Consider the following 25,672-nt stretch of genomic DNA (forward strand, 5'->3'; position numbering starts at 1 on the left):
CTAAAAACATCAACTGACATAGACAAGAAAAAACCCATACAAATGCCTGCTATTTCTGGTCCAAGGACCAGGAAAGGGGCAATGTATCAAGAGAGAGAAGTTTGACATAAAGATACTCAATTCTCGTCAAACAGCACACCACAAGGCCCTCATGAAGAATCTAGACTTCCATTCTCACCGGCTGTAATGAAGTTTGCCATCCACTGACTGTTGGGGGTGTGCCAGAGGATCCCTATTAGACTAATAGATAAGGGTTTCCTTCATTCCCTGATGGTGATGAGAACCAACCCTTTCTGTCATTTCAGTGGAAGCCATGTAGCAAGCATCAATGTGGCACTCCTACCCTCCCAATCAGGGAGGCACCAATAGAGGCCTAGTGGGAGCCAGAACCACACCCAACGGTAGCTAGGAGTCCACCTGCTTAGGGGCCATGGAGGAGAAATGGAGAACTAGATATCAACCCTGATCTGGAAGTAATGGTGTAGTAGCCACCCCTTCCCAACCAGAGAGAAGAGAGGAAAGAAAGCAAAAGGAAAGAGGAAGGGAAGGAGAAAGAAAGCAGGGTGGGGGGAAAGGAGGAACAAAGAGAAGGAGGGACATAAAGAAGGAAGGAAGGAAAAAACAGAAGATTTAAATAAATTCAGAATTTTTTAACTCAACACCCCAAATGGGGGCTGGGGTTGTGGCTCAGCCGTAGAGCGCTCCTCTAGCATGTGCGAGGCCCTGGATTCGATCCTCAGCACCACATAAAAATAAATAAAATAAAGGTATTGTGTTCTACTTCTACTTTTATATTGTGTTTACTTTTATATTAAATGTTAAAAAAACACCTCAAATGCCCACATTTCAATCAAAAAGTCACTTTGAATACAAGAACCAGGAGTATCTCAAACTGAAGGCAAAACAGAGAGTAGATGTCAAAATCTACAGGTCAGAGATGTGAGACCTCTCTAACAAAGATTTTAAAGTATCAATCATAAAAATACTTCTGTGAACATGCTAGAAACAAGTGAAAGACAACATTCTTACAAAGAAATAAAGTCTTAGCAAAAAAATAGAAGATACAAAGAAGAACAAAATTGAAATGTTAGACCTGAAAAATACAACAACTGACATAGATTCTGTATGGCAGAGTGAAAGGGACAGAGGAAATAATCAGCGACCTGAAGAAAGAAGAGCAGAAATGACCCCATCTAAACAACCAGGAGAAAGAGAAGGAACAAATGAACAGTGCCTCAGGGAATCTTGGGGCTGTCACAAAGAGCCCACATTCACATCATCAGGTCTCTGAAGAAGGAAGGAAGAGGGCAGGGCTGGAAGTCTATCCCCCCCAAAAATCATGATTGCAAATATCTCAAATTTGGCAAAAGACATACATTTGGCAAAAGATTCTCAAACTTTTCAAATTTGGCAAAAGAACCTTAAGATGTTTAAAAGACAGCAGTGTCCTCGGTGATGAGATCACTTGATGTTGATACCCTCTGCTGGGATTCTTGACAAGTTTCTTCCTCAGTTGAATTAATGTGCATTTTATCTAAGCTAGAATAGAGAGGCATTCACTGAGGAGGCTGGATATATTATCACCTAAATTCCTTAAGTATTGTAGTGAGGAAGTTGAAACTTCCTGGAATGGCTATCAATGCAGAGCCAGCAAGGAAACCCCAGTGACAAGAGGCTGAAAGGACTTACAACTTGCAAATGTTGAAAATCAAGGTTTTTGTGCTGGTAGGCTACATCCTATTGTGTGTGTATAACATGTGGGATGGCTGAGTTCTGTGTTTGCACACAACCATGTATGGCAAGAAAAACCACAAGTCAGGAACCAGGGGGTGAAGGTGACCTCTTTCCTTGACTGATCTACAGAAACCTTGAGTCAATTTTTGCATTTTCCTAAGGCACAGGCCTAGGCATTTCCATCAATCATCTCTAAAGTTCAAGGGTATAAGGAGGCAATAAAATACTTAAAAAAAAAAACAACCTTTTGAAGCATATGGTCCCAGAGAATCTCTGTGCTTCGCAGATTCGAATCACTATTATGTGCTCTTACTCTTCCATAAGTGTAGGCAATGGCATAGGTTTTCCTTCCAGCAATTGGAGGTCTAATGTATACTTAGCAAAGGTTCTAGATTACACATTTGTAAAACAACAAACAAAAAAACAGCTACCCATAACCCTGCAGTCTCCTTTCACAGTTTCTACATAATTCTAGTCTGTAGATGACATTTCTTGTAGAGCTTTAGGCCACTGTCACATTGCAACCATCTAGCAGTCAGTGAAGAAGCACACCTCTGACACTGTAAGGTGATGCAGCAATAGTAACAAAACAAAAAAATGGTTGAGCTTTACTGTAATGGAGCAGCATAAAACTGGAGGGTATTATCTAATTAGTATTCATAAAGGCATTTTCAAACTGAAGCATTCACTGTCAGTGAATATCAACTAGGAGAAATATTACAGTGAATTGCTTTTGGGTACAAAAATAAGCAAATACAGTGTGTACATTAAAGTGATCACAAAATGCATAAGATTTATGTAATTTTCTGGCTTCCATTTTTTTTAATAATTCTGCAAAATAAACCCAAACTCCTCAGTGTGAACATGAGATCCTTTATAATATAGACCTGATCATCATTTAACTTAATTTCTACAATCACCAGACAATAATTCTATACAAGAGCTGTGAGGGAGTATGCATGGTCCCTGAGCATGTTCCCATTCTCTCTCTTGTCTCCTTGTCCTTATTCATGTGGTTTCTCACACTTGGAAAGCATTTTATTTACTATTCTCCTGATAATTTCTTCTTCCAGATCCTAAACTCTCAAAACATACCAAGAAACTCTTTTTCTTCTACCTTCCAGTAGTGCATATTCATTTTATCACTTCTAATGCATATAATAATCTGTAGACTCATCTTCTCTGATTTATTCATTTAGCCATGTGATAGGCTTACAAATAAATATGTGTAAGACTGTTCTAGGCACAAGGAATACAGCAGTTATATTAATCAGGGTCTAAAGTAAAAAAACATTTTTAATATTTACAAAAGAAGAGGTTCAATCTAGGGTGCTTTGGGTAAAAAATCCCAACAGAACAGGAGAAGCAGATCAGAGATCAAGAATTTCAGGGAATCACTAGCATCCCAAGAAGAAAAAGTCGGAAGTTTCAGTGTTAAAAGAGCCCAAGGGTCGGGCTCATCCTTGGGAAAATTGGACCATATCCACTTGCTTGCAGGAGGCAATTGGAGCCTGGAAGAAGAAAAAGCTCCTGCTGCAGGCTCCACCAGAGGAACCAATGAAGGGAGAAACACCTGACATCTCTCTGCTCCTGTTCTTCAGTCTGCCCAGAGTACCTCCTATTGTTCAAGTCCATTAGGAAGCCAGCCAATAAAGGAGCATGAGAAATACGCCCTATAGTTCAGCTCCCCTTAAGATACAGAATGCATCTAAAGGCAAAAGTGCCCAGACTAGCACAGTGATGAACAAATCCGAAGAAATTTCTGTCCTCATGAATCATACAAGCATTTCATTGTTTTATCTCTGTATTCCTAACTCCTTAATTGTGATTACACGTAACAGGCAAATACTCATCTTGATTGTCTTAATTGATGTACGAGACAAATCAGACTAGATAAAAAATATTGGGACACAGTTTGAGAGCTGGCTATCAAGTAAACACAGCACAGCTTCCCTTTCACTCATAGGTACTTGAGTTCTAGATTCATACTATATTTTCTGTGATATTTTGCTTTAGACTCCATAAATCTGGTATCATTCCAAAGTATGAGGGCAGAGCACTGTCACCTTTGTGTCCACTCAGTGTCTAGCAAATGATGTTTTTTGTTGTTGTTATTGAGATGTAACGAAATGCCTCAAGTTGCTATTAGAAAATGCCCTGATTTCCACCATGGGTAAGAAGTATCGCAAGCAGCATCTCAGCCTCTAGCTTTTCTCCTAGCTCTCTCACCCTCTGTCCACTTCAGTTTGCATTTTAGGGTAACTGTAATTTCACAGGAGAGTGAAGATGATGTGGAAAACCAACAAATGAGAAGGGCAAATTCAAAGTAAATGGTGAGAGAGAGGCAAAGTAAGACACAAGTCCAGGCACCAAAAGCATAAACTTCACAGAACGCTGTGTTCTTCCCGGCTAATGCCTGCACACTGTAGACATCTCCACTCATGTAGTTTGCATTGCTTAGAAGTCCCTCCTCTCCTTCCTTCAAGCACCTTCAAGCACCAAGGTTGCTTGCAGGAATATTTTCACACAGGACATGATTCCCAAACAGGCTTGATAAATTTGATCTTCTTGTTTGTATTTATTAATTAATTTCTGTATTGCATGACTAGCCGATTTATTAGGGTGTATTGAGTGCTTATTCTGCAGCAGGCACTGGCCTAAGGCACACAAGACAGATGAATACCTCCAGGCCTGACAAAACACCAAGAGGCATCATTGTAAATAAATCATTATATTAGTGAGATAACTTTAAATAAAAGTGTATTCATGTTCTGTGTGAGTGAAGTAGTAGATGTAATGAAATGATATAGTTTAAGATATGTATTTTTTGACTGCTTATCTAGTATTCTACAAACTCCCAATTTTTTCATTGTCTTAAAACTCAATGAACTGGTCAATTCAGTATGCCCATTTGGTAATTACTTATTGAATGCTTATTACATGCTGAATTTTGCCATCTAAAATAAACAATGTTTTTTCCCCTACTCTGGACTTCACAAAATATTGGGCAGAAAAAAAAAAAAAAAACTTCATAGTGCACCTCTGAACAGTCCAGCTGATAGTTTGTCAAGAGTTCATGGAGATGGTGGAGCCCAGTTTAGGCCTGCAGGTAGAGATAGGAGATTAGTACATGGAAGAGAGAGGGAGGAGGTTCCTCTGAACAAGAATGATAACTTGGGAACCTCATGAGAGGAAAAGAGCTCATGGGTTCTGGGAAGATAGCTCAGTCGGTAGAGTGCTTGCCTCGCATGCATAAGGCCCAGGGTTCAATCCCTAGCACCACACACACACACACACACACACACACACACACACAAATAAATAACGTGCTCACAGTGTGTTGATGGGACATGAAATAAAAAGAAAAATGGAAGAATTTTGGGGGGTGATGGAAGGGAGAGAAGGGATATAAGGTTGGATTGATAGGAGAGATTTTCTTTGACGAACTGAACACACTAGAAAGTTATATTGTGAAGAGAAATTGATATTATGTAGGCCGGACTTTTTGTCTTTGCTACCTTTATTAAATGTCAGTCACTGTCACTGACTTTGAGCATTTCGCTTTGACCTCTGCTGTTGTGAGGTCTGTTGGTCACATGGAAAATTGTGCTGGTTACCTGGATTCCTAAATTGTGTTCACATTGTTCACCTTTTGTTTGGAAGTCCTAAGACGATAAAAACTTGTCAACAGTGTCACAACCCAATATGGGCCAGCCTTTCACCTTGCCACCGTCTAGACTGACATTTTTGACAATATGTCAACCCATATGCTTGGAGTGTGGTTGTGGGGGTGAGGGTGAGGGCTAAAGTGTGGTTATAGTCAGACTGAGGAAAACACTTATTTATATAGGTTATAAATAAATTGAAAAATGGCAGACAAATAAACATGAATTTTTTTTGACACAAATAACAAAATGATTTGAAAGAAATAGCACCAGAAATATGGAGAAAACCAAGAAAAGTACTGAATGCTTAAACAAAACCTCACTGTTGTTTATAAAAAGTAGCTTGAGAAATAAGTGTGGGTCATTCAGGACCAACAGAGAGGGGCTGAAAAGTCAGCTTTTCTCTATACACCTGCTAGCTTCAGAGGGCTCCCAGATAACCCAAGAGGCCTCCTTGTTCTCCCTTTTGCCCTTACCGAGGCTCCTTTCCTCCATTGGCTGTGTACTGCATGAAATTTGGCCTTCATCTTCACCCTGAAGAAAACAAGTTGCTACTCTTGGTTTTCTGAGGATTTTCCCAATTATTTCAGACTTCAACCTAGTAGGACCCCTTTCTTAATCCTCTTTTTTTCACCAACTCCCCCCCTCCAAAAAAATTAGCCTCGTGGGTACCTGAAGGAAAGAGGTAGCTTCCTCTAATATGTCAAATGAATTTTTTAGAGAATCTCGAGAATTTCATAACTGATACTGAACAGGACATTTCCACATAATGAGAATGAGGGAGGAAACAGCGGAGAGCAGAAGCCACACAGCGCAAAAGGAAAGCAGAGTTGTAAGGGTTTCCCTTTGCATGCTAATCCTGACCAACCCTGGCCAGGCTCTGATGTGACGGGTGGTGAGGAAGATATTAGATGACTGTTCTTTCTTTCTTTCAAGGCAAAGTAGGAAACACAGAGAACAACCAGATTAGGTTGGGTTCAATTATTCTCTCTCTCTCTCTGTGTGTGTGTGTATGTGTGTGTGTGTGTGTGTGTGTGTGTGTGTGTGTGTGTGAGAGAGAGAGAGAGAGAGAGAGAGAGACTTCCAGTTACTATCCACACAAAAGCCAGACATTTTTCTACACAGAATTTGCAAACCAATATATAGACATATTGTTTACCCTCAATGTACAATTTGGTACCATTGGAGTGGAAGGGCAGAAATCATTTAAGAAAATGTTTGTCACATAGAATAGTACTGCTTTACCTGCAAAGTTTTCAAATTTCTTTTTTATTTATTTATTTGTTTGTTTGTTTGTTTTAGGTGGACATAATATTTTATTTTATTTTTATGTGGTGCTGAGGATCAAACCCAGTCACGCATGCCAGGCAAGCACGCTACCACTTGAGCCATATATCCCCTACCCCTCAAATTAAATTTCTTACTAAAAATATTTTTGCTGCTAACTTGCACTGTGGAGGATACCAAGAAATAAAAACATGCACGGTTTCTAACCCAGAGGAGCTTCCAGTCTAGCCAAAGAAATAAAACAAGACAGGTGCTGTTGTTAGAGAAAATTTGATGTATCCCTAAGGAGTCTTTGAGTTAATAACCCTGTGATTGTACAATAAAAAAGAGATCACCCATAAAAACAGACTTTAGAGAAAGGTAAGCTTTCCTCTGATTTTAAAGAAAGAATTCAAACCATTGAACTGATGGAAGGAATGGGATTCAAGTTGAAGGCCACAGGGTGAGGAAAGACATAGAATCAAGAGAACACAGGATTTTGTGGATTCCTGAACTAATGGGGACCCTGGCTCAGGTGAAAGCAAAAAGTAACAGATTTTGTCACACCTAAATAAAAATGGAGAACTGCTCGATTTCTTCATAGATGTTTAAGTACTATACTATGAGGTGTGTCCAAACGGTAATGGAACCCACAAGGTCTCAGCAGGATAGATTATCTTGACAAGTTAGATACAAGTCTCCCTTGTATGTAACTGGTGGTACCATGCATCATTCTAGATTGTAACTGCCTCTAACATGGACTCTTACAGACTGCAGATTCTTTTAAGGCAAGGCACATGTCTTGAAGGTGAAGGACCAGCTTCCAGAGAAGATCTGTAAGAGCTGGTACATTTCATATTAATAGATAATAAATATTAGACCCGGATATTATGGTAGCCACTCAAGGGGTTCAGAGAGATTCTCGATGGATATTTGCAGTTCTTGGAGACTTAGTGCAGGTGGTAGGCAAGAGGAGTGCTTTTTAGCCTGATAACTTTAGGAATGGAGGTGCTGTGAACAGAAATAAGGTAATAAGACATCAGCATGTTTTTTGAGGGGAAAATATCTGGCACTCTTCTAAACCCTCATGGTCAGAATTATGCAAGTTGAAATAGTGTATTTGACCCCTGTAAAGAGATGACATCAGGCAGTCATTACAGAACAAAATCAACAGGCTCATGAAATATAATGTTTGCATACACATATTTTTAAAACTTTTGCATATTAAAAGATGAGCTTTGCAGTTGGCAGATGCTTTCTGAATACCAATATGCAGTTTAGTATCTTTCCTCACATCTGATGAGCAACAAGTTTCTTCTTCCCTGAGCAAATTAAGGAAACTCTCATAAAAATGATGGAAAGAAAGTGGTGGATCTGTTATTCATTAAATTGTCGTTTTATGACATTCAAAGGTAACTCTGCCTTATGACTTCCTCCAAATCATTCTGGTGGAGTAAAAGTGGAACAGGTTTCAAGGAGATAAAGAGAATGGTCACCTTCAGTCCAAAAAGGCTGAACTCACTCTTTTGCCATTTGTACAAAAAAATGCTAATAGGAATGTAAAAACTATTAAATTGCAAGATTTAAAAAGTTACACAGCTGGGCATGGTAGAAATCCCAATCACTTGGGAGGCTGAGGCGAGAGGATCACAAGTTCAAGGCCAGCCTCAACAACTTACAATAGACCCTGTCTCAAAAGAAAAGGAAAAACAAAAGGAGCTGGGGATTTAGCTAGGTGGTAAAGCCCTCCTGGGTTCAATCCCCATTCCATAAATAAATAAAGTTAAAAAGCATTTAGCAAGCCAGCTGCGGTGGCACATGCCTGTAATCCCTGAGGCTCATGAGGCTGAGGCAGAAGGCTCACGAGTTCAAAGCCAGCCTCAGCAAAAGCAAGGTGCTAATTAACTCAGTGAGACCCTGTCTCTGGCGATGCGGCTCAGTGGTTGAGTGCCCCTGAGTTCAATCCCCAGTACCATACACACACAAAGAACTTTTAGAAAATTAGTTATATAATTAAACACAACATTAATAAAGAGATAATTGATGGTATAGTGCTGAGGAATGCATTTTTTTAAAAAACACAAAAGCCCTAGAAATAGTGATAACTATACATGAAGGCTTCAAGAGGATTACACAAATTGTTGCTAAAATTTGGAGCAGGGAGACATCTTTTATGCTGGATGATAAAAGAAGTATTAATGTATGTGAGGGTACCTGAGCTTGACCTTGAATTATGGGTAGATTTTCAACAAGCATCAACTCAAGGAAAAAAAGATTCCAAATAATAAACTGCAGAAAGCTAAACTACTCCAGGGCTGCCATATAGAACTAGAAAATTGACTTTGCTGTAAACTTCCAACTATTAAGAAATATGTATCCCAGAAGTGAACCAGGAAACACATAAACAATAGAAATGTTCTCAATTATACAGCTGCAAAAATTAAGAAGTCACAGAACACTATGTGTAATAAAATTCAGGTTTGTTACAATTTACATCATGATAGAAGAATGCAATTCCTTTGGAAGGAGACTTATTTGCCCATCCACTTATAACTATAGATCTATTTAACTGCATCATTCATTTATTTTTATTGGTTATATTAGTACTATAGTTTAAAGTAATTCACTTTCTTGTGTCAAGTAGTTAATGACCTGTAAATGAACTCTGAAATATGCTACAGAAGCTCATTATTTAATGTAATTACTTAGCAAAGCAACAATCCTTCAGTTATGCAAATTACTGACATTAAATTTATAAATTTGTAAGTATCTGGTTTTATGTTTCATTCTGGGACCTCAAAATGACCTTCCACTCTGGTACTACTTGATCTAAAGACAAAAATACATACTTCAAGGGTGATGCAGAGAGCAGATGTTCCCAAAGTCTAGGGATTCTTATATTTTTGTATAAGAAGAAGAAAATAACTTTGGCCTGCACCATTTTTCCCCTGATGGGTATGTATTTAGATCTATGAATATATTGTGCCAATCGGAAGATATATCCTAATATATATCCAGCTTTAAAGCCACTGGACTTGTCAGGAGGCTGAGGCAGGAAGATTGCAAATTTAAAGCCAGCCTCAGCAACTTAGCAAGATCCCGTCTCAAAATAAAGAATAAGAAATAGGCTGGGGATGTGGCTCAGTGATTAAGCGCCCTTGGGTTCAAAAAAAAAAAAAAAAATCCCCTTAAAGTCCACCTTTATCAGGTAGACATTCATAATTTGTGTGTGTGTGTGTGTGTGCGCGCGCGCGCCCGCCAGGTACCAAACATTTACAAGGTACTGGCAATGGTAATCTGTGCTTGGTGGTATGGAGAAATGATGGTCAGGGGTAAAGAAACAGGCAAAGCATGAACCCTTTTCAATATCGTGCACTGAGTGAGGTTTATGAACCATGATCAGATGCTCTGAAAAGATCTACGAGGACCATCTAGTGTGGACTGGGAATGTGAAGGAAGATTTTGGAAGAAGTGAAAGCAGAGTGAGGGTCAAGAGGAGAAACTGGAGATGGAGAGTGGGGCAGGAGGAAAATCTGGTAAGAGGATGTGAGAAACAATGGGTCCTTCTCATTCCAAAGCCAAGTGCGAAGCTAGTGAAATGAGAACAGAGAGAAAGGAAGACACAAGGGCCAGGCAGTGGAGAGTCAAGTGTGGGAAGTTTGGTGAGGCATTTTCATTGAGCTGAGAAATTGGGAGACACTGAAGGCTTTTAGGTTAGTCACAAAATCAAATCTACATTTTAGGTCACTTTCGTTTGAATGTTATAAAAGGGTGGAGGCTCAAGAAGGGGATAGAGCCATCCACACATTCAAAATATCTCATTGCCTATTTCGCAGAGTCCACAGCACCGGAGAAAGTTCCAATGGGTACTCAGTTGACCCTTTAGCTGCTGCATCTGATTAATAAAGAACAAGGTGTTTTCAGTGGTGTTCAGTACAATCGTGAGTCACACTGAGGCATCCAGGATTTTACCAATCCTACGCCTGTACTTATATGTTCTACCTGAATCTCTTCCTGGTAGAGGGCACCGGACTCGGGAAAAGGGAGACATTTTTTTTTTTTAATATAATTCCCTTAAAACCTAACAAAGAATCACAGTTAAGATGCATAACAAGAGAAAATAAGAGGACTTGGCAGCGGAATCGAATAAAAGGGACAATGGGGTGTGACTTGTCTCCTGGCTCAAACCAGGTGGCTAGTGTGGACATTCATGAGTTCATTGATAGGCATAAAAGAGGAGAATGGTGAGGAGCGGGGCATTGGTTGGTTTATCTGAAATATCTGTGGAACACTCAGAAAGAGATGTTTGCTTGGTGGCATTTGATCATGACTTTTGAAGCTCAGGGGAGAGAGAGGAACAAGAACTGCATATTTAGGGTTCATTAGGCTACAGATGGGATCTGGAGCCATTCATACTGTCTTCCCAGAGGAGTATTAAAAGATGCCAGGATTCCAGGTAATGAGCCTTAAGTGATCTCCAGAGTACATAACACACACCACACACATACATGTGCATGCACGCACGCGCACACACACACACACAACCAATTTGACAATCTGATATAGGAAATGACAAAATCATATTAAGACACGAGACTTGACTATTGCAATCATTCTTATACAGAGCCCAATATGTAGCAAGCCCAGTTTTACAGGTGGAGGAGAGGTTCCTTCTAAAATGGCTCAGAATATCCTTCCTCTGCACTTCCCCAACTATCTGAGTGTAGTCTTACCAGGCTTCTTGTCTTTAGCTTTCCTTTAACTTCTTTGAATACTCAAAGATATAGGAAAATCCTAATTGAGCCCTAGTAGAAAACTAAGGGGGGCATATTCTCAATTTAGTTATCCCTTAATATATAAATTGAATTTATTTCTAGTTGATTGCCTTTTTCTCAGTCCTTTCTTATACACCTCTTCTTTTTTTCAGTTCCTCATCTTGGCCATCGTTCCATGTTATTTACTACAAATGTCCAACTTTCTTCTTGCTTCTGCCTTTCTGAATATAGCTGGCAGCATGTTTTCAAAACCCCTTTTATGTCATTCATCCCAAGACAGACACTATTTCCATTGCCAGTTATACTGGGTGCTACCGACTCCTTTCTTTCAAGCACTCCAGAATAAAATCAATCCCAGCCCATGCAACAGTGTTTCACATTTCCCTGACACAGCTTTTCCAAGAGAACCCCATCTCTTCTCATCAACTTCCCACTAGCCTACTTTAATTCCTACCTTTGCTTTGTTTTGCCAACCTAGAATCTCAGCAATAATACATTTGGTTTTAATAAACCAATAAAAGAGCTCAGAAATGAGACTCAGAAACTCTTGACACTAGGTTGGAGGCGTAGTGAACTTTTTGTTGTTGGCACAGACACTAACATATTTCTGTTGTTTTGAAGGGGAAATAGACAATCCAAGTGAAAGTATTTTTGCAAGTGTTATGTAAAATAAATCCTGACTAGAGTCTTCTGAGGACATTCCAAGAGAGTAGTTTGTTATCTATTTGGAAATTTGCACAGATAATACTTCAAAGAAGATACCCTGTTGGTTTGGATTGGATGTTCACAAAAACATTTCAAAGAATGATAGAGCCAACCTTTATCTGTAAGTTTTTAATTTATAGTTTCATCCTCTGCAAGAATTTATAGTTTCATCCTCGACAAATAGTTTTATGTATGTGTCGAGAGACTGTAAAGAAAATCAGAATATTTTGTCATAATTTTTGCTTTAGTGACTTTAAGGCAAATTGAAAGTCCTAATCTCTGGTGCAAAACCAAAAACAAAAAAACAAAACAAAAAACCCCCACAAAAACCAAAAAACTGATAATCAAAATTTTCTTATATAAAATTCAAGACTACATTGTAGAGTTCTAAACTCTATATTTGATACCTTCCCAAATGTGAGTCTTCTTAGATTCAAGCTACAAGTTATTGGTATCTGAAATAATTTAAGACTTTATTGAGAGTGCAGTTTTCATTTTAACAAATGCAAATATCTAAGAGGTTTTATTGGTTCACGCAAGATCACTGCATCTTTAAGCCTGTTCCTTGACACCTCACACTTTTTCCTTTCTTTCGTTGTTCTAGTCCCAAGAGTAGGGAGTCCCTTGTGTTTGAAGGTCCAGCAATGTCATTGGCCCTGTATGGTGGTACACCATGATGAAGATGACCCGTCCCTGCCCCAGGCCCAGCTAGGCTAGCATTTATCTTTTCCTCTCAGCTTCTCTGCTTTGTGTGATCCTCAAATTATTTTCAAACATATCTACTTAATTTTCACAAGCAGACTGAAGGCTTACAGGCAGCACAAAATCTAACAATAAGTCCTTACAAAGAGTGAAAATGCGTACAAAATTCTCAACAAGTAACTGAAAGCAGCTCAATAAATAGAAGTTTCTTGTTGAAAGTACTTCTGCTGTAAATATATCCTGAGTAAAAATTATTTTATTTCTTATGGGAATATAAAGTTAGTTCCTCACAAATATTTGCCATTAATGTCATTAGAGAACTGTATTTATTTATGGACTGATGTCTTATTCTGTTAATGATATACAATTTGTAAAAAAGTGGTGCTTTGAAAATCATTTTCCAATTACTAATCAGGTCAGAAAAGCTTGCAAAATTCATTTCTGTTCACTTGAAATGCTCCTTTTGATATTATGCCCAGAGATGTTATAAATAGAAACATACAAAATATACAAAATCCTTTGTTTCAATCCTATACTTCCTGACAGATTTTGAAATTAAAATGGCACTCTCATGACTAATTAAATCTATTACAACTCTCTATAGGGAATATTGTAAATGTTCCTTTTTTAAGGGAAAAGGGTGACATCATTTTTTAGAGTCTGTTGAGACCTTCTGATATGTAGTCCCCAGAAACAAGATTCATCAATGTAGTATCTAAGGCCTACCCGAGGCTTCAAAATACTGCCCACATATACCATATTTGTTGAACAAATTCAGATTTATTGAAAGTAAACATTTACATTGGCTACAATGTTAGAACTATTACAAAGCTGGATAAAAGAGGCTTAAGTAGCAATAGAAAGCAAGTGCAATAAAAAGTGAATAGAGAAAATATTTGGCCTTAGTGATCTCTTGGCAGTATTTACATTATATACATACCATTAAATATTTATAATAACTCTAAGGCACCAAAGGCTAAATAGCGGTTGCAATACTATTTTGTGCACAAAAGTCAAGAAATTTATTTTAAAGAAGGTTATGTAGTTAAAGAAACATAGGCATATCTTAATGTTTACATAAAGGAGTGGCTGCATTTTTTTCAAACCTCAAATGATACATTAAATATTGGGCAGATTGAAGAAAATATTTTTAGAACATTAAATTATATAGACTATGTAAATAAGCACTATTTTTTTACTGACTTGCTGGTAAATGTGTAATGTAATCTATTCTTCAACACAGCTTTTTCAACACTCATGGGTATGTTTTGTCTAAAAACTACTTGAAAGTCTTTTGACCTACAAAAACTTATTCTATATTTTATAGTGTATACAAAACCCCCAAGAAAAATTTGCTGGGTAATAATATACATCAAATCTATATATAATTGGACAAAAATTTAGCAGGCATTAAATGCCAAAATACTAGAATATTCAGTCTGCCATTCTGGCATAGCAGTTAGTTTTTTTGTTTGTTTTTTAATCCTTGAACTCTAGAGTGGGCAACTGTTTGTGGCTTTAGGTGAATGGACATAAAGTCCCATGTAGGCAACCAATCTTAAAGGGAATTCATTAATTTCAAATTTTGCAACTTAAAACCCCTTTGACCAACTCAGAGTGTTAACTATGTTATCATTAGTGACTGACATACCTGGTATAGCATAGCTAAGGAATAACTGACAACATCTATGGCCAGCATAGTCTTACCTGTTGAATTATTTGATGACTACTATTTGTAAAGTTTTATTTGATCCTTACACCGAAAACCCAATTTACCTTATCAAGTGATCTATCATTTGTCTTGAGGTAGTGCTGTAACGAAGAATTCAGCAAGACTATGGTATTTTTAAATGTGCTTCTAATTCCACCATATAATTCCTATATTTTAGATGGTAGGTGGTCTGAGGTTGTGTGGTCTATCATGGCATATTTACATTACCCCCTGATGACAGCTATCCTGACTCCTTCACAAGGAAATGAGTCTTTCTTCAAAACTTTCTGAAACCCCATGCTCTAGACAAGTTATGGTTTTAAAAAATATTTTAATTATATAAAGTACTGGTAAATTGTTGCAGTAACATTTATTTGAAGATTCACAGACTTGCATTGAAAGTTTTCTTTTGGCAAAGGTGAGAACAATTGAGGAATTTCTTCTCTAATTGCTTTAGTTTTCAATGAGAAACATTCATAGCATTTTTAGATATTTGGACTGGTTTCTCATACTACACAGTATTTGGCAGTAATTTGAAGGATGTGGCATTAAAATTAAATTTTAAATTTAAAAACAACATTAAAACCTAACATTTGACTGAGATTTACTGAAAAATAAAAATTATTCCAACATAATGCATTCCATACCACTAGATTATTTGAATATTATTTTCTCCTTTTTCAAATATTGAATAATTTTCCTCCCCTATTTATATAGTGAAGTAAGACAAATTATTCATAGTGAAATGTTTACAGAATCAGCAATGCAGGAAAAAAGTAGAACTAATAAATTAAGGGTCTTCTCCTTTCAAGAATGAGAATGATACCCTTTGCTTGGTCGGTTAATATCTAGTAGCAACTGTTCCACAAGTAAGCTAATACTATAAAACATCGGTGCACAGATTTCCAACGAGGATTAAAATATAACATTGAATGTTTAAAATCATCAAATAAGTCAACAGATAATATCTTAAGAAGGTGACTGGCACGATAGTAAGTGTTTAAATCTTGAATTTTAAGGACCCATTCATTTTCTAATGGGTATTAAAAAAATAAATTGTTTAGAAATAAAGATAGTATCTCCATCAGTGTATCATAGTATTCCTAATTTCAAAGTCAATTAAAAGATCAGCTCTCTTAAAGTATTTGTTCTGTCACAATTTTTGAAAAGAAAATCTTTCTGTATTGAAATATAACTCAATTAATGATCATTGTATTTTATTTCCATAAATGATGTCTATTGTTGTGTTGTATTTAGTGGACACTGAACTAAGAGTTATTTTTCTCTCTTGGGTATGTGAATCTATTTTATTATTAAACTGGCAGTAGAGGTTTTCATTATGTCATTTTCCCTCCTCTGAATGTCTCCCTTGACTACTTCAAGTTGCCTTCCAGTCTTATTCTAACACTGTATTCCTTACAGATCATTCAACTGTTAAGTAAAGCCATAATTGACTTGGTGAATGGCTTTTATATGAAGGTGGGAGGTCCTCTGCAGATTTGGAGGTGCTTCACTGATCCTAGGAGCCTAACAGGTGGGGTTCTAAGACCCCAACTCCCAAATCCTGGTAGTACATCTTCATATATATGTCATGCATAGAATGTCCAACAAAATTAATACAAAAAACTAATTTTGTTGCCTAAAAGTGTTTCTAAAATATAGTTAGAATGATACAGGAGACTTGGGGAGTCTTGGCAGAAAGAAGCAAGTGGTATTCTTGTCCCCAAAGTCTTCAAATCACAGAACACTAACTTGGCCTTACCTTGCTAACATTATCCCTCAGTCTGCTCCTGAGTTCAGAGGCACCAGTCAAAACAATATCTTAAGTAAATACTATCAAAATGATCAATATCCCAACCTTTATAAGACCATATTTTTTTGCAGAAATAAGTGGCTTATCAACTACTTATAGTATAAGAAAAACAAAGATTAGTAAATACTTCCTTAACTGCAGCCCTTCTCAAGGTGTATGACCTTTTTCTCACCTTTTATGCCAGACAGAGGGAATGAACACAGAAGTTATCACATTATACTTGCAAATGACTGTACATTGGTATTTTTTATTTCCACATAAATTAAAATCAGATATGAGCCTTGATTCAGAGTTGGAATGGAGGCAGACTCACTAATTAAACTGCTTTCATGAATGGCCTGATCCCAAATACATCATGTAGGGAAATAAACACTATCAGTTGAAACTTAAAATAATAGGACTCAAAAGAAAGGATTTGGATGAGCACATGACTCTGGAAAAGGAAATGCTGTTATTGTTCTCTATAAACTTATTTGTATTCTTTTAATATAAAAGAAGCTTCAAAGTTTGTCGTCTTTCTCAATATGAAAAAAATAAGCAGAGGTATTAGATGAACAAATACAAAAATGCTGGTGTGGTATAAATAAAATTTTTAAAAAATGTTCCATTATAGGAAATAAAAAGTATACACCGTTTCTTTCCATTCTGAGTTCTTTCCTGTGATCATTTGAATATAGACTTAGTCTGATGGGGCACTGATGTTGCCCAAATACTTTCAGATAATATTTTAAATGACTTAGAACTTGACCAAAGTTACATTTCTTTAAACCAATAGGAAAACTGTCAGCAAATACTATGTATAAATGAATAGTGGTAAATCTGGCTCATATCTTGGTGTTTATTCAGAATTACTGCTTACTGAATATTCTCTTCATTGAATGAGGATAGAAAGGTGAAGCTACATACCTCATCTCTATTGTCATAATGCATATATGTGAATATGCACACACATATATGCACAATCACACATCTTGATGTGTGAATCTACATATGTATGTTACATATTTTTGGCAAAATACTGCTCCTAGGATCTAACTGGTTTTTTAATAGGAAAAAATAGGATAATAGACAACATCCCTCCTGAAATATTCAAATGTTCATCAACTAATTATATAGCACATCAGAATGTGCAAACATTATACTTATTGCAAAGTATCTGATAATTTAGATGCCATTATAAAATGTTCTCAATTCTAGTTTGGTACCCTAAAATGTCGGTATATAATACCAAATGTCCAATTAAAGAATTTAATATAAAAATATCAGCACAAAACTGTTTTTTCAATCTGTTTATTGTGTATGCAACCCAAACTTCAGTTTCCGTGCTGTTGTAATTTTATTACTAGATTCCATACCCCTACAGTTGATAAATTTATACCATTTTAGGTATTTAATAAGATACTTAGAAATACTAAGAAAAAAAATCAGTATTCAAAGGGTTAATTTTGTTTATAATAACAACAAATTATTTTATCATCTTCTTCAGTTCAAAATCCAGCTTTGAACACGAGGAAGGCTTTCAAATCATGTTAATTAAATGGTGGTCCTTTAACCAGTAGCAGTTTGATTACCAATTACTCGGAGGATCTCTTTGTGAATGCCCCCTTCCTGTGTGTTAATATTTGCGTCTCCCACTTGGCCATCTTCATAGCTAAAACAGAAAACACAAAAACATACAAATATATTAAAAGATGGCAGCATTTAAAATGGTTTCATGAGCAACTAATGAAAAAATTGCTATCTGATACAGGAATTTAAAAAAAAAAAAGGAATTAAAAAAGGGAATAAAAAAAAGAACCAGTTATCTTCCAGTTGTATTTATTATCTCATGACTAAACACACAACAACCTGCTATTCCATGTCATCCTTTCCTTCCATTTTAATTTTAATGTGTTCATCCACACATAAAAGTACTATCTGAGCTGCAAGAGGAACCCCTGTGACTTCAGAATTACAAGCATTTCCCAGAGGAGTTGTTAAGAAACCAACTGCAAAGAATATACCATTCTAAGTAAGGTGTTCCTTAGATCCTGGACTTCTTAAGATCCTAGACTTCTTAATCCACTCTTACTACAATGATTTCCTTCTTTTCTGATTAACAACATGCACTTCACTTTCTACCACTGTTCTCTGCCATGCCCACCTTTCTTATTCAGCTATAATCAATTTGTGCTTTTTACTTATCATTCATTACTTGCTCTGTTTAGTCTGACTGTGACACATTATTTATGCTGGCATTTTACATAAGAATGCAAGCCTGCTAAGTTTAGCTTAGTAATAAAAGTGAAGATAGGATGTTAAAGGACGGAAATCACTAAATTCTTTGGAGAAAAGGTTACATTTTAGATAATATCTTTCTTCAAATAAACTTACTTGGGGAATAAGAATTTCCAAAGAGTGAATTTTCAAACTTTCATGGTGATAGAGAGTGAAATAGGTAATCAATTAATTTTAATGTATAAAAATGGTTTCAAGACAGAAGGTTTAGATAAACAGTAATTACTTCCAAACAGGCAAAGGCAGCTTCTCAAAGATTAATGCATTCCACTGTCTTTTCTGTACTATACTTAAGTTCTCTTGAGATAGTACAACATAGAAAAATGAAATAAATGACATCCAGCAATGAGAACTTAGTTCTTTACATAATCCACTGCTCAGTTACCAAGTTTAAGTACTTGCACCAAATCTAAACTCCAAGATTTTTGGACAAGTTTGCTATTTTAGATATACTCAGCACTTTCTCTATAGATGTGTGTGTAAAGACTTTTGTGCATACATATATCATATCACCCCACAGTGAAACATTACTGTAATACACAGAATGAATATCTGGAACACAGCCCAACTATAAATATTTTCTGAGGATATCCAATAGTAAATGTTCTGTTAAGAACCAAAGATGTTAATGAAATGATTTAGAGTTGCTCAAATAGAATCATTGTGGTAGACTGTGTAAAGGTATATTTTATTGATCCAGTAAAGCATGTTGCTTAGATTTACTGGACCAAAGGCAAGAGCTAAGCTATTCATATTCTGAGCTGAGATAGAAGAGGCAGACTGGCTTGAAGATTCAATAGTAGGTTGATAAAAGTGTCTTACCAAGACAATCAGACTAGCTCTCTCTAGGATTTAGATTATGGAAAATGAAAGACTGTCAAAAAAAAAAAAAGCAGACTTGGGTGTATTTCTAGGAGAGAGAAGGCCACATCCCAGCCCTGCTGTTCAACCACTAAATGGTTTGCCTTCTAACGTTATGAACAAGTCATCTCTCCATGGTACATGCAGCTGAAGGCTGTCTACCTTTTGTAAATTCATAAACAAAGATCACTTTTATTTCACTTAAAGGTCATTGTACATTTCATCTGCATCTTTAGATACATTTCAAACTTTGTTTTGACCCCAAATAAAAACTATACATAATTAAAAATATTTTCTTTCCTTTCTGCCATTATTTTTGTTCATTCATTAAAATTTTACTGACCAGAAACTACGCATGAGGTACTGTGTCATGTGCTGCAAGAAATGCAGAAGACAGAGGTAGGACTCTTTGAAAAATAAATGGGATTTAAATGGCAGTGCTTCCATGTGTCACAGAAACATCAGTAAGACAGGCTACTTTTGCCTAGGAGTTTTGTGAAAGAGAAGGTATTTGAACTACATCTCTAAAGATAAAATAGATTTTGTATAGACATTCCTGAAATTTATTTAGCACTAAAATCTGCTTGACTCAAGGAATAAAAAATGCTCAGTACCATTTTTCTCAGACTATTTTATGTGGTCCTTCCTATTCTAAAATTTCTGAACTTCCTAAAATGTTCTGAGAAACGGGAAGAGGATACATACCCTAAATGTGTTTAAGAATTGAAATGTGAAAACAATTCATTAGTAGATCTACCTGCTCTAAATCAAAGAGTGAAGTATTATACACATAGGTTGTCATATTTAAAAAAAAAAAAACCAGGAAACCTAGTGGTTCTGAAACTTTGCTTGATCTGCAGACAGCTTAGGGACACAGTATCTCCATCTCTAAAGGACATGTTCACATGGCAGTTGTGAAAGCTGGGCCAAATCATCAATTTATCTTTTCTCAGGTTTACTATTTTACTCACACTCAATATAAAGTTCTCATGTGTTCTCTAGCATTCCTCATTCACTTTTGTTATAAGTGAGCAGAGCACAATATACACACTTCATTTTTCACATCCTCTTGGGTAAGCTTCTCAAGGTTATTAACACAATCAAGCTTTGCTGACAATTTCTAGATGCTAACACTTGGCTGGGATCTGTTTGTAACATCTGAAGTATTTCATTTTGCCTGGAGCATTTATATTTAATTAAGTTTGTTCATTTCAGAACTGACCAGTGAAATGTTTTCAAACTTCTCATTATCCTATTTTTTTTTCCCCTGAGAGGTTTCATTTTTTCTGATACACCAGTCTACTCCCCAAAAGTTTTCCAAGAATTTTTCTTTATTCTGTGTTGTTTAGTCATTTGAAAGAATGTGATTATGATACTAAATGACTATTTTATTACCTCCTTGTCTTTGGGAAATCAGATTAGCACTGAAGTTATTTTCACTTAATATTTTCACCTACGATAAGTTAAACAGAAACACATTAACTTATATCCTAGCCATTAGACAAAGTTTCAAACATCAGAGATGGCATAATATAAAATATTAAATAAAAATATAAAAATTTTCAAATTGAGTTTGCCTGATAATTCAGATCATTCATCAATTTATTTTTTCACAGACATTGCCACTCATGAGGAACACCAATAGAACTCTGTGATAATATTTCTTACAAAGAAAGAAACAGAGTTGTAATTAAAAACGATTCTCCCTTTGATGTGTTCTGAATTTTATCAGTTTTCCTTAAGGAGTCTCTTTTCTCTGAGGGAGCAAAGAAAAAGAATGAAATATCATTTGTGTTCATAAAGCAATGAAAATTATCTTAAAATATTTTCTTTCCTTTGTATTATTTGGAAAGTGTCTGAGTGTAGCCAAAATGTTTTCTCTCCCTACCCCTCACTGGTGCAGAAATTCTCTCCAATAAATGCTCCCCTTCGTGCCACATATCCCTATAGTTGTGTTTCATTTTGTTTTTAGTTATACATGGACACATCTTTGTTTTGATTATTTATTTTTATGTGGTACTGAGGATCAAACCCAATGCCTCATATGTGTGAGGCAAGTGTTCTGCCACTGAGCCACAACTCCAGCCCCTATAGTTGTGTTTTATGAACAAAAAAATTTCAAAAAGTATTAGAAATGGTCCGCCTACTTCCATATATAAGATTGTTTGTTTTGCTCAGTAAATCTGAACTTTTTTAAGAAGCAAAGGGAGTAGATTAATGAAATGGACTCTGAGGATTACTTTTCTAACAAAATCCTCAAGATCACTTAGTGAAATAATTTTATAATTAGAGTTTTCTTTTAGAAGGGCACTCTTCTTAACAATGGGTTATAACCAAGATAGCCAAGAGAGAAGAGGAAAAAAAATATTTAACGAGTTTTTCAACAGAGACCTGTGCTGCTCTAAATTAATCCTCAGTGTGTGCAGACAATCTGCCCAGTAGCCCTCGGCTCCTCTGGAATCCTGCTTTATGTTCCTTCTGCCCCAGGAGGCTGATCTGCATGGATTGCATCCATATCACTGTCCTTCAGCTATGGCACGATGGGGATTCCCAGAAAGTCTACTTTATATCTTTGTCCTTTGGATCTAAGATGTCTAAGGATTCTGGTGCAATTAGACCCAAGTTACTACACTAGACCTGATGTTCCCTTAAAATCATACCATTGCAAATAATCTAATAGTGGATGATAAAAATTATGGGTTTTTCCATGGGCCATCTGTTTGCTATTGGGCTTCTGATACAGGTGGGTATATTATTCTCATTTTAGAGGTTATGCAGTTGAGTAAATCATCTTACTAATTTGTGTCAAGCTCTCATTAAAACTGTAGATCAATGGGAGGGCTCTTTCCACTATGATCACTGCTACTTTGCCCTTAAGATAAAAATCATAGCCAGTAAATAAGAAAATCTATGGTTTTCATAGCATCCAAAAGAAAAGCAGGTCACTCACAAAAGTTTCATTGTAAATAATCTGTCAGCAAGTTAATGGATCAAATGCTGAATGCACAAGGTACCATGGACATACAGTATATTAATAATCATTCTCGATGCTATCACTGTGACATGGCTTATAAAATAAACCAGATCATCTTTTCAGTTTGTTTTTAGTAACTAACATAATGTATAAAAGCAATATATTCAACCCTTCCCTGAAATCCTTTCTGTGTCAGGCTCACAGATAAGGTGGGAATAGAGAGGGAAAAAGGGTTGGGCATCAAGGGGTGGGGTGAAAATTAGACTAATCTATTGCATCTATTATGGAGGAATGAAAAGTAATGGTTTTGTATTTTCACACAATTTGTTTGAAACAACTGTACCCAAAAATAACAATTCACTGCATTGACAGCTGGTATGATAAGGAATATGAATCTTAAAAAATTTTCATCATTGTCTTCTTCATTCACAGTTCAAAAATGTTTTAATCTATTAATGAAGTTCACAGAGATGGTTAAAGAGACAGTGCTTTACTTCAGGGCTATGCTAACAGCCATCTTTCTTCAGTTTTTCTAAAGTATTTAACCACAGGTTTTCTTTTTTTTATATTTATTTTTTGGTTGTAGTTGGACACAATACCTTTATTTTATTCATATATTTTTATGTGGTGCTGAGGACTGAACCCAGGGTCTCACAGGCACAAGGCAAGCACTCTACCGCTGAGCTACAACCCCAATCCTAATCACAAGTTTTCAATAATCATTTTTTCATTATGCTTAATGAAATAAAACAAAAGCATTAAGTTGGTGATAAGTTCAATTACCTGTTACCTCATTTGTGAAAAGACAGTAACACAAATTTGAGCATTTTCACTTACACAAAAAAGAACCGTGTGCAGACATGATCCGTATTTGGGACAACCCATATTTCCCCATGTTTGTGCAGGTCAGGTGAGGTGATCACTGTGAATGAAAGATAAAATTAAAGAATTATTTTACTCTAAAGGAATGCTAGTCCATTCCACATTACTATATTCCTTCTCTTTGAAATGGTGAAATGAGATAAACATCATTACTGTAGGTACATGTATGACGGCACATATGGTGTGATGCACATCGTGTACAATCAGAGAAATGAAAAGTTGTGCTAAAATTGTATACAATGAATCAAAATGCATTCTACTGTCATACATACCTAGTTAAAATAATTAATAATTTTAAAAAATAAAATAAAAATCACATACAACTCGGCATATAAAAAAGGGTTAAACCTAATTAGCTTTTAAGAAATGTGGTGAAAACAATGAAAGGCCAAGTAACAACTTTATGATCTGAATGAGAACTGGTGTAACAGGAAGAAAATCATTCATTTGGATATCACTGAAAACAAACAGGTTTTCACATAAGAATTACTCTGAGAGCAACTTTGACAGTGGCTACTAAAGCTCCTAACAAAAGAAGAAGAAAACAAATTTTTAGCCAAAGTCAAATTTTAGAGCAGAACAAAGAAAACTACATGATCTTGCAAATTACTTATAAATTTTTCTGTCCTAAGTCCCAAATTAAAAGAATACTTTCAGTGTTGGAACAGAAAGACCTACTGGGTTCTCAATGTTTGGCTCATTTATCAAGATTTTCATCACACCATCAAAACATCAACTTAGACAGGAAGGTAAAACATTAACAAAGGAGATGAGCATGAATTTTATCTTTCTGATCAAGTAACATTTTGAAATATCTGCCAGGAATAAAATACAGCACTGCCTGAATTCTTGCCAGTGTTGCAATTTGGTTTTAACCTTTAAAATCTCTATGGTACACATTTTCCATCTGGGCTTTCTGAGATGGTCACAGGAAATAATGCTTTCTCTGTTCCATCATGTGAACTTAGTAAATATACTTGTATTCTTAAATTCAGATAAGATAAAGAAATAACTTATGGCACTTACCTTCACATAAGGCTATGCATTTTAAGTTACGGCTTTGCAGGAATTGGGATTGCTGTCCTTTTTTCTGTGACTAAATTCCAAAACAATTTAAAAATTAGAGTAAAAATGGGGCAGTCACCATAATGAAAAAAACTGTTTATCATTGAAAAAAAATAAATAATAGTCATAAGATGAGTCCAGGGAAGAAGGCCTATCTAGACTAGCACCAATATCCTTATACTCTTAATACCCAGCTATTTTTATTTTATCAATTTCTCTTCTCTACATAATCACTATTACTCACAAGATGACTGAACCAAAACATTTATAAAATCGGGGTTCAGTAGTCTCACAACATACAATGGGAACTCAAACTTTAAAGTCTTGCATCTTTATTTCCAGGTAAACAAAATTAGATTTGCACAATCTTTTCAAACAATACAATCAATCATTCCAGATCATCTAACTATCTAAAAATCAACTTATTTTTATAGCATCATTTACTAAGCCACAGAGGCTTCAAAAACATCTTATATAGAAAATCTGGGGTTTTCTCTTTTGCTTTCCAATACTAGATTAGCTATACTCCTTTTAATTTAAAATCACATTATTCTTCAAGATATTTAAAAATTTTTGTAGCATATACTGCTTTCTCTGAAATAACATGGGATTTGTGCTTACCCTTTTCTCTGACTGGAATGTTCTTTTCCCAGAAAGACACATAGTCCTACATTCAACATCTACAAGACTGAACTCAAATATCACTTTCTCAGAGAATCTTTCCTGACCCTCCCATATAAAATGCACACTTCTATAGCACAACATTAAATGTCTTGTTTTCCCTGATTTATTTTTCTATACTATCTATCATCCTATTTATATAAATATATTTTTAATTTGTTATTGTCCCCTCGGTAGAATGCAAGATCCAAGAGGACAAGAGTATTTGTCTGTTTTGGGTCACTGCTGTCCCCTAATGCCTAGGAAAGTCTCTGGAATTAGAGTGAGAGATCAATAAATATCTGTTGAATAATTATTTTATAGAGGCAGTTCACTTATTACATTTTTGGGTGAGTTTTATTCTTTTTGAATAATGATTACTTAAAATAATTTTTGTAGACTGAATAAGCCTGTGTATTTATGGAAGTCTTGCTGGCTAATGAGGCCACGGTTCACTAATTGTGCGCAGTCACTTGAGTCACTACAACACCTGTGATGCACTGCTGCTTTTACTGCTCGAAGCAGGCTCGTCCTTGGCTGACACCTTCTGCTTCTTGTTCATCCCTGAAAACATCAGCAAAA

The 25,672-nt window shown here is 36.0% G+C and overlaps 1 protein-coding gene across 2 annotated transcripts in view; it reads right to left on the reverse strand.

Annotated features, from left to right (window-relative positions):
- Window positions 1-17,645: 17,645 nt before the first annotated feature.
- The window catches only part of Parp8 (poly(ADP-ribose) polymerase family member 8), a 169,961-nt gene continuing 161,934 nt past the window's right edge, over window positions 17,646-25,672 (reverse strand). For both annotated transcript variants that reach the window (XM_027954404.3, XM_071612610.1), the window contains 4 exons: window positions 25,581-25,654; window positions 24,392-24,461; window positions 23,321-23,405; window positions 17,646-18,022 (listed from right to left, as the gene is read on the reverse strand). In XM_027954404.3, the coding sequence (XP_027810205.2) occupies window positions 17,920-18,022; window positions 23,321-23,405; window positions 24,392-24,461; window positions 25,581-25,654 (332 nt within the window). In that variant the 3' untranslated portion in view covers window positions 17,646-17,919. The remainder of the gene's footprint in view (window positions 18,023-23,320; window positions 23,406-24,391; window positions 24,462-25,580; window positions 25,655-25,672) is intronic.

Source organism: Marmota flaviventris, chromosome 5, assembly GCF_047511675.1.
Source record: "Marmota flaviventris isolate mMarFla1 chromosome 5, mMarFla1.hap1, whole genome shotgun sequence".
Classification (NCBI taxonomy): domain Eukaryota; kingdom Metazoa; phylum Chordata; class Mammalia; order Rodentia; family Sciuridae; genus Marmota; species Marmota flaviventris.